General features: G+C 53.3%; 1 protein-coding gene across 6 annotated transcripts in view; it reads right to left on the reverse strand.

Annotated features, from left to right (window-relative positions):
• Positions 1–522: 522 nt before the first annotated feature.
• Positions 523–9489, reverse strand: part of UIMC1 (ubiquitin interaction motif containing 1) — a 39862-nt gene continuing 30895 nt past the window's right edge. For 2 of the 6 annotated variants that reach the window (XM_017728178.1, XM_017728177.1), the window contains exons 10-13: positions 4955–5033; positions 3319–3439; positions 1474–1537; positions 523–1025 (exon numbers count right to left, since the gene is read on the reverse strand). In XM_017728178.1, coding sequence (XP_017583667.1) covers positions 772–1025; positions 1474–1537; positions 3319–3439; positions 4955–5033 — 518 coding nt within the window. In that variant the 3' untranslated portion in view covers positions 523–771. Of the gene's footprint in view, positions 1026–1473; positions 1538–3318; positions 3440–4946; positions 5034–9489 lie in introns of those variants that run through there. The other 4 variants (XM_008628977.2, XM_017728179.1, XM_017728180.1 and 1 more) reach the window with 4 other exon arrangements.

Below are 9489 nucleotides of genomic sequence, written 5' to 3' on the forward strand. Positions count from 1 at the left end.
TCCCCCCTGCCCGCTGCCCTCTCCCCGCTGCCCGCTCCCGGCCGGGCGGCATCGCTGCTTAAAGCCCGGGGGTTAATGAGTTCCGCACCAGCTCGTGCCATTAATTTGGCATGGGTCGCCCTCCCCTGTTCCCCGTGAGGATGCTCCCGAGGAGCAGGTCCCTCCAAGGCCCGGTGCGAGGCAAGCAAAGCCCCGCTGCCCCGGGGAGCAGGCGTACGGCCGAGCCACCCGGGGACGGAGAAAACACCAAGGACACGGGGACACCGCGGCCGTGGCTCCTCTGGTCGCTGCATCCGCTGACTGCGGCTGTCAGATGGCACCAAGGTGCCCTCCACCACTCCCGGCTAGAAATGTCAGCGCTCTGCTGCTACATAGAGCACAGGGCACTGCAGCCCCGAGCCCCCCCACCAACCCCAGCTCCAGGAGAGGCCTGGGGAAGTGTGATTTGGGACCCACCGTCTGCTGCTCCTCCTCTCCTCCCTCCAGCGCCCTCCCATTCCCTAGAGAAAGCCAGCAGAGCTCTGCCGTGGTGCTGCAGTTTCATAAAAACATACATAAATATATTTCCATTTCTGTAACAGAGAGCAAAGCTGCACAGGCACCTATAAAACACATAGTCGCTTCTCCACCCAGCACTCCCCGCACAGGTCGTATAAAACATATAAAAGGGGCGTGGGAGACAAAGGCTGCAGGTGAAGCAGGGGTACAGTGCCGAGAAGACCCTCCCTGGGGCACAGGGAGCTGCTGGGGGTCCCTGCAGCACGGCCAGCCTCAGAACTTGTGCCTTCTCCGGCGGCAGCCTTTGATCCGTTGCTGGCTGCCCACACGGAGAGCCACACGTGGCTCTGAGTCCACCACACCATCCATGGCTTCCAAGGAGACGCCGGGTTTTGCAGGGGAGACATGGAAAGGAAGGTGCTGAAGGGAGGTGGGGCTGTCTGCCGACGGCTCCCCATCAGCGGCTGAGAGTGGGGGAGAGGACTGTTGGTCTCCTAATCCAGTGAGGGGAGTCCCCGCGTCAGCACCTGCAACAAGAGCACACATCAGCCCTCCTGTGTGAGCCACGGGTGCTGCCAAGAGCACCTCTCCCTGCTCTTCTCCTCCTGTCCTTGGATCCATGGAGGGAAGTGCTGGTACACAGACAGGGACAGCAGAAGCCCCCCACATCCCCCAGGAAGATGGACGTGTTTTGGTGCAATGGTTCAGAGTATACCCCTATCCCTACAAGGACTCTGGGCTCTGGTGTGAGTCCAGTGGGCACACATCCAGTGGGTACTGGCAGGGATGTGTGCAGCCAGCTGGGGAATGCTGACAGCCAGCTAAGCCCACAGCCTCCTGCTCTGCTCAGAAAGAACAGACCCTTCCAAGGGGAATTTGCTCTCCCAGAACAGCCCAGGATGAGCCAGGAACAAAAGGGGAGAGCTGGGAAAGGGCAGCCCTGACACAGCTGGGCTGACATAGAAAGTTTTCCACCTTCAGACTTGCTCTCCGAGAGCTCCAGCATCCTGAGGAGTCCTCTCTCCTGCCTTCCGGTGTCCTGCCAAGGAGAGGAGAACCACCATCACAGCACTGCCACCAGGGAACCCCTTAGCCAGGATGGCCTCAGGGACACTTGTTCCCCGAGCCCTCAGGGTCAGGCTGGGCACAAGAGGGAATGCTGCTTAGCCAGGGCCTCCAGCCACGCACGGGAAGGGCACTGCTCCACGCCCAGCCCACCTAGTGCTCAAGCAGAGGCAGCAAAGAGCAACTAAACAAGCAGAACCCGGTAAAGAGGGAGGCCAGGGTACGGGGACACCATCCCCAAGCCCAGCCAGCAAGCACAGGGCTGTGACAAACAGGGGCACCAGGGGCTCTGGCACAGCTGGCACACACCCCCCAGCACTGCATATCCAAGGGCAGACTCGTCCCACTCTGTCTGAGGATATTGTGTCTTGGTGCTGGAGGGAAGGGCCTTCCTCCAGGGCACAGCCAGATTAGGAACACACCTCGTGCCCTCTCTCTGCCCCTGGGAAGATGCAGCTGTGCTGGTCACATGTGTTAGGGGAAGACCACTTGACCTGGCTGATTTGAGCCTCACTGGCCCAGCAAAGTCCCCTCTCCTGGCTGCTCCCTGCCCCCAGAACTGTTCTGGAAGGTACTGGCGTCCTGACTGTGGGGCTGGAGCTGCAAATCACCCCAAAATGGGCCATAGCAGGAAATTGCAAGCCCAACAGTGCCATTAGGAAGCTTTGCAATGGCCCAGCCCATGGCCAGGCTTCCCCAGTGAGCTGCCATCTCAGCACAAGGCAGGGACAGAGGTAACACAGAGCCTTTCTGAGCCTTCCCAAAGAGTCCCCTGGCTTCAGCATCTCTCCCTCATACCCTGTGCCTGTGCCTGCTTGCAGGACCCACACACCAGCCAGCTGTGGGGCACAGGGACAGAGTCAAACAGCCCCCACAGAGCCGGTCACATGCAGGAGCAGCCATGCCCTGCAGTACTCTGAACCACACAGCGCTTGGCTGTATCCCAGCCAAAATCATCAACCAGAAATCTCATCATTTGCATCTGAATCCCCAAAGGGCTGAGGTCTGTGATGGATTTAAGGGATTATACAAAACTAAGACATCATGTTGCATCTTCATGCCGTGAATCACATTTCTGAGTGCAGGCAAAGCTGCAGCACTAGGGTTTTGCCTGCAGGAACCAGCAGGAAGGCCTGGAAGGGCCCTCTCTGTGCTCCCCTGGGACCACCACGAGCAGGAAAAAGCACAATGGGGGCTAACACCTGGCGAGTGACTGTGAGCCAGCTGCCACCCACGCTCCTGCCTCCCACCTCCTCTAGCAAGGCACATTCCCCACACCCAGCACACCTCCACTGCGCTCGCTCCCCCACAATTCTCCTGGGACACTGCTGTTTGCTCCCAGCACTGAGCAATTTCCCCTGCTCTGACTCTAAAGCCTTCCCCTTGGGAACGGGCTTGTGGATAGTCAGATAGGTTTGTCATCCTGATGCTGGCCTCCATTCCATCAAAATTCAGCTGAGGAAGGCTGCAGGACTGAGGCGTGCTGGCTGGCAGCAGCACAGCCCTGGCTGCCTGCCCGCTGGAGAGGTTGCTGGCAGCTCTGCTGGATTAGCTCACACCTGGGACTGGTCCGTGCTCTCAGAGAGTGTCGTGGGAAGGAGGGCAATGAGTTCTCTGTCCACAGTGGCCCACAGGGACAGGCAATCCTACATCAGGTCAGCTCATCCCTGCCAACCAGGGAAACAGCTCTGGCTGCCAACCCAGCCCCACACCCAGCGCAAAGCAAAGGGGATGGTGTGCAGGGTCGCCCCTCACCTTGGCTCTTCGCAGCCTCCTGGTTCCCTGAGCTTGCCTAGCAGCCTGAAGGCAGCTGTCCACGTGCCTCTGATACTGCAGCAGTGGCACCAGTGACTTACAGAGGTAGCACTTCTCACACCTGCCAGGCAGCAAAGGACAGAGCACTGCATTAGGATTCACCCTGCACTGGGCTCCCAGACACCAGCAGTGACTTTCCTCCTCCAGGCCATGCCTTGGAGAAGATGTGTCACCAGATCCAGTCTCGCTCAGTGGGGTCAGGCCGGCACCAATCGCAAAGACTGAGTGATTATCAGTTTTCCCTGCCTGTTCCTCTGTATCCTGCTGCTGCAGCAGTGGGACAGTAATCAAATCTGCTCATCTAACTATCTCAAACACCACTGATTTCTCCCCAGACATAAAGCACCCTGTCAAAATCTACAGAAATGAAGTGCAAGGGCTTTGCAAAGGGGAGTTAAATTCTGCCTGAAAAGCAAACCAAGTGTGTTAAATCAGAGAGACATTTTACCAGGGCTGGATGAACTTGTCTGACTAGTAAATCAAGTCTTTCTCTGCACTGTCTCCATTTTACATCATGGCATGCAGGGAGAAGAATTGCAGAGCACATGCTCCTGCTGGGGGGTTGGCTTAGCCTGTTTCTCAAACCCTCTCATTTGGGTGGAAGATGCTCAGGCTCACGCAGGACAACTGAGTGTTCTTGGGAAGAAAATTATTCTGGGTGAAAGGAGATGAAGGTCAGGCATGGATTTACACAGCTACACTCGCTTCCACACCAGCTCTCAGCAGGGACTGAACCCTGCAGAAGAGGACACTGGCTCTTCAGGAGGGGAGCTGCATTCAGGAATGGACTATCTCCAAGAAGAGACAAAGCCCACAGGGACCAGCCCCAGCAACATTGTGTTCAATTTGATGGTGGTACTCTCTTAGTGAAACACCCCAGGCTCTAAAATGCATATGGAGAGCCCCCATCGAGCAAAACTCTGCAGCACTTTTTCCCGTATTTTCTTTCCAGTCAGTGCTGATTACCCAGATAATGTGTCTAAACAGAAGCTGTCCTCTCTATAATTAGCCTAATTCCATTAGTGATGTTGCCATCCACTGTTTGTAACAGCAAAATTGCTTCCATAGCAGGGATTTTACTGTCAGATCCTCTCTTATGATGCTTTGTGTGGGTGGCAGGAGGAGGGGCTGCATGGAGAGAGATTAAACAAAGCCACTGCTATTCTGAAAGTCTAATTTAATTAAGAATATCACTACAGGTGCCATGTTGACAGCCTCCATGTCCTGGCCTCTTCTTTTCCTGGGGTTACCAAGCTCAAACCTCCCATCAGAAACCGGCTGAGTTAGCACCATTTTAGCTACAGCTCCCCCCCAGCAGCCACGCACCCCTGACCCGTCATGGATTGGGCTGAAAGGAAATCAGTGCAAAAATAAACAATCTGAGAGCAGCGAATTCCTCTTGCTTTGGTTTAAATATAGCCAGCGCTGCAACAAGAGGCACTGAGGAAAAGCAATTTCTTAGGGAAACACCGCTATAAAGCCAACAGCCAGCATTTGTACAGGAATAAAGACATCCACAGTCAAGCTAGAACAGAAGCATGAAAACAATCTTGGAGGAGCAGGCATACCTACTTACTTGTCAATGTCTAAGGATGGTGGGCTGCTTTCACCACTGGCAGCTTTATTTCTTGCCTCTCTCTGATGCCGGGTGAGCACTGGAGGAAAAACAGAAAAGGGTTAACAAAAAGGGTTATTACCATCCACCCCAAAACCATCCCTACATCATGCCCAAAGGCACCAAGTTTCCATCACTTCCACTCAAAGCTGCAGCAGAGGTGATGGCAGAGGTGAAGAAACACTGGGCTGGGACAAGCAGGGTCTTCTTTCCTGCAGAAGAGGTTGCTGGACAAGTGTCCTTTTTTCCTGGGGGGATACTGAAGAATTTACCTTTCCCAGACTAGGAAGCCAGCTGACCATTTCACACCTAACTTGCCAGAAAAAGCTGTATCGACAGTCTGTAGTTTACAGGAATTTCAAAGCTGATGCACAGCAGTGCAGTAGCCTGGGAGCAGCGTTATCCAGCTGTGCCGGCAGCACGGCACCGCTCCTGCCAAACCAGGCTCCTGTGCCTGCTGCAGGGAGGGACAGTGCCAGCTGTGGGCTCAGGGGAATGCAGAACTGAGGCAAGGGCTGTGCAGAGGCACCAGACCTTCTGCAGATGTTGTAGAGAGAGCCTGGCTGGGAAGGGACACAGCTCACACTGGAAAGGGGAGGCTACAGCAATTAGCCCACACTCATCACTTTCTCACTGCCCACGTGAACCGTGGTGATTGGTGCTATTGTCCACAGACAGCCCTGGGAGTCCCCTGGATGAAGATCTCTACCAGGAGCAGTGCTGCTCTCCAGAAGCTCCAACACATGGGTAGCCAGTGAGATCCCAGCTGAGCAGCTGATGACAGGTCCAACCATTTGTGTTCCCCCAGCAAGCCCAAGCAGCCTTTCCCAACTGGCTCTGCAGGCATCTGCAGGGAGCACGGTGGAGTGTTGTCCCTTTCAGTTGAATTCCTCTCAGTGTATTCCTGTTGACATACCACCAGCAAAGATCCTCAGGGAACATTTCAGATAGCTTAGCTTGCTTCATCAGGGACGTTCAAGACTCCAGCTCCAAAACAGATGTCACAGTAAGCGCTCTCAGGCATGCTGGCTAAGGGGACAATGCAGGGAGGAGCTGTTTTACGGCTTGGTGACACTGCTTCCCATACTCATGAGGAGAAAAGTCTGAATCCAAGGTATGGGCACAACAAACCTGTTATTGTTAGCACATTGTCTGTGATAAAGAAAGTGAAGCACAAAATTTTGTGCAGAACAAAGGGAATTCTTCTGAGTTTTAGCAAAACTCCACTTCCAGAGTGTTGGGCAACCCCAATATCTACCCACAATGCAACACAGCCTTTCCTTTAGCAGCAATCACTGATCTGCAGCTACAGCCAGCAATGTACTGTGATGTGCTCAGGAGCTGTTGGGGTTGACAGGAGACAACCATGCTGAAGAAACAAGCTCAAGCATCTCCTAGGATGTGGGTATTGTCTCATAGGCGATGACTGATACCAACAGCTCATGACTCACAGGAACTAAAGCAAACGTTTCTCTTTAACATAGCCTGGCCCAGATTTGAAGTGGCAGCCTGACTAGGAGGACTGGTAACAATGGCCAGCCCCCTGGCCATCCGGCCTCCCAAGAACCCAACCAACATGTGCATTTGACAGTGTGGTGAGAACTGCTCTCCAAATCAGCGTGCGCTCGTTAATATTCCTTAACACTGTCTCAGGAGCCTTCTGCACCAGCTCAGGTGTTAATCAGTTCTATTTTCTTCCAAAAGCAGTGAACACATCTGGCATAATGGGCCTATTAGAGATAGGCTCCCTATTAGTCTGGGACTAGCTCTGCAGCTGCCCAGAAGGAGACTCTCAGCTGTGTTGCTGGGTGAAGAAACAAGCTCAAGCATCTCCTAGGATGTGGGTATTGTCTCATAGGCGATGACTGATACCAACAGCTCATGACTCACAGGAACTAAAGCAAACGTTTCTCTTTAACATAGCCTGGCCCAGATTTGAAGTGGCAGCCTGACTAGGAGGACTGGTAACAATGGCCAGCCCCCTGGCCATCCGGCCTCCCAAGAACCCAACCAACATGTGCATTTGACAGTGTGGTGAGAACTGCTCTCCAAATCAGCGTGCGCTCGTTAATATTCCTTAACACTGTCTCAGGAGCCTTCTGCACCAGCTCAGGTGTTAATCAGTTCTATTTTCTTCCAAAAGCAGTGAACACATCTGGCATAATGGGCCTATTAGAGATAGGCTCCCTATTAGTCTGGGACTAGCTCTGCAGCTGCCCAGAAGGAGACTCTCAGCTGTGTTGCTGGAAGAAGCAGCAAAGGAGAGAGAACAGGACCAGCTGGTGAGGTACAATCCCTGCCAAAACACGCTGGTTGCCCCCAAGAAGGGGGTTCAGAACATAGGAAAAGACTTGCTACAGGGAAAGCCCCCACCGCGGAGCAGTGCTGACCTGCTTGTGTGACAGGAGCCTTGTAACTTTCCCAAATGCAATGCTCTTTGCTGGATCAGACATACTCTGTAGCCCGAGAATAACCTTCTCCCTCGCTCAGCATTTCTTCTGGTTCACAAGTCATCCTTGGCCTGTTTGGCTCCAGCATTCACCCTGGGGAAGTGCAGCAAACCCTGCCCAGTATGGCCTCACTATCAGCACACCCAGCCTGGGCACCTCCTGGGGCTGCCAGGTCTGGCTGGCATGTGGAGCTGCGAGGTCAGAGCCACTGAGCTCCTCACCTTCCTGCTCAACCCACCTGCGGTCTGACCCACCAGCTCCCTGTGCTCACTACCAGCTGCGCCATCTCCTTGCAGGATCTATTAGTGTCTAGCTCATGGCATCTTGTCCCTTCTCAGAAGCCATGCAGTTTTCCTCTGCACCCATTTCATTTCTCTCTCTGCCATGTCAGTGCCACTTCCACTGATGTCAGGAGCTTTTTAACAGCACCAGTGCCACTGCTGAAGTCTGACAGCTGCATCAAGACTGCATTTGAGCTTTGGGAGGAAGGGATATACCAAATCCTCATTTTCCTGGGCTCACTTGGGAACTGAGATGTCGAACACATGTAGACGGAGGGTGAGAGGCATCGAGTATGTCACAAAGCCGGAGAGTATTTGCTGTACTCAGCTGCAGCCAAGACTTGCTTCCAGACTGAGACCAGCGGATCCCTGCACTGGCAGCAGCAGCGGGCGATGGATGTGGTGACTCCAGCAGAGCCCTCTCACACAAGTGAGCCCCTTCAGTTGAGTGCATGAAGAAAGAGGGAGTTGGCACAGCAATTCCACAGCTCCACTCATTCGCTTGGAATTAACACCAGCCACTGAGCTGGAAACCCAGGACCTGAGCCCTCCCCAGCCTGGTACAGTAGCTAACACAACATCAGGCTCTTCTTTCTTATTTACTCAGATCACAGGAAAGTGGAAATTCATGAAAAGATTTTCATACTGCCCAGGTACTGTGGTGGTCTGGGCATCCAGCCAGGGCAACCATGTAAGTAGGGGAAGCAACTGCAGCTCATCTTGCCCAGCTGCTCATTTGAAAACCTGCCCTTAGATATCAGCCAGACTGAGCTGGCCTCCTGAGACACTGAGAGACTTTGGTGCATGATTAGAAGGAAGAAGAGAAGTAAAACCAGCAAGAACCCATCCTTTTGTAGTATTAAAATGAAAACCACTGACAGCTACAGTTTGCAGGACTGCAATTCTAGAGACAACAGGAGTAAGTCCAATTAATAAATCTGAAGACAGACCAGGAACACCTGACCCAGTGCACCAAAGGAAACCTGAAGCCATCTTTTCTTAACAGATCAGGGCATGGTGTAGAGGGCAGAATTTTGACTTCCTCTTTGACACAAGGCTGTTGCTCTGCTCCCAAGGAAGCCAGCAGCCAGCCAGGAGCACACAGTGCTGAAGCAGTAGAGAACAGCTTCTGGACCCACACAGGAGCTGGCATTTGCTTCAGAAGAAAATTTTCTCACATCTTTTTTCTCCCCATGCATTAGCTTTACCTATGGATTTTGTGTTAGTGGTGGATGCCAAGGTAACAGCCCTGGAAACAGAGTCCTTTTGTACCTGCACAGCTGTGCCAGGCTCCTGTCTGGCCTCTGCTCAGAGCTGAACATCATCTCTGCCTATTCAACCCAAATCCCACGAACCAGCCCAGAAGCTGAGAGCCCTCTGGGTGACAGTTGCCTTCCAACAACTGTTGGAAACTGGCCCGAGGTGCCCCACGAGCCAGAGCCCCACAGGCAGGCAAGATTCTGCCCAAGCCCAGGAAGCCCTTGGTCCTGCAAAGAGTCTGGATGCAAACAACACAGGTGTCTCAGACTGTTATGGCTAATAGAGCCTGGTCTCTACAGGGAAAATACTAGAATAACTGCCAATAGAAAACTCAAATTACTGTGATTTTGTCCCAAACCCATTGCTCTGCTTACAGCCATTACTGCAGAGCAAAACCCCTTTTATTCCAGGCTGATTTTCTTACAGGGGGATTGTTCTGAACAAGCCAGAACAGCAGAGTAGCAATTCCAAAATAACTACCCTTACAAACATCAGCAAGGAGACC

Source organism: Corvus brachyrhynchos, unplaced genomic scaffold (genome assembly GCF_000691975.1).
Source record: "Corvus brachyrhynchos isolate BGI_N302 unplaced genomic scaffold, ASM69197v1 scaffold21, whole genome shotgun sequence".
Taxonomy (NCBI): domain Eukaryota; kingdom Metazoa; phylum Chordata; class Aves; order Passeriformes; family Corvidae; genus Corvus; species Corvus brachyrhynchos.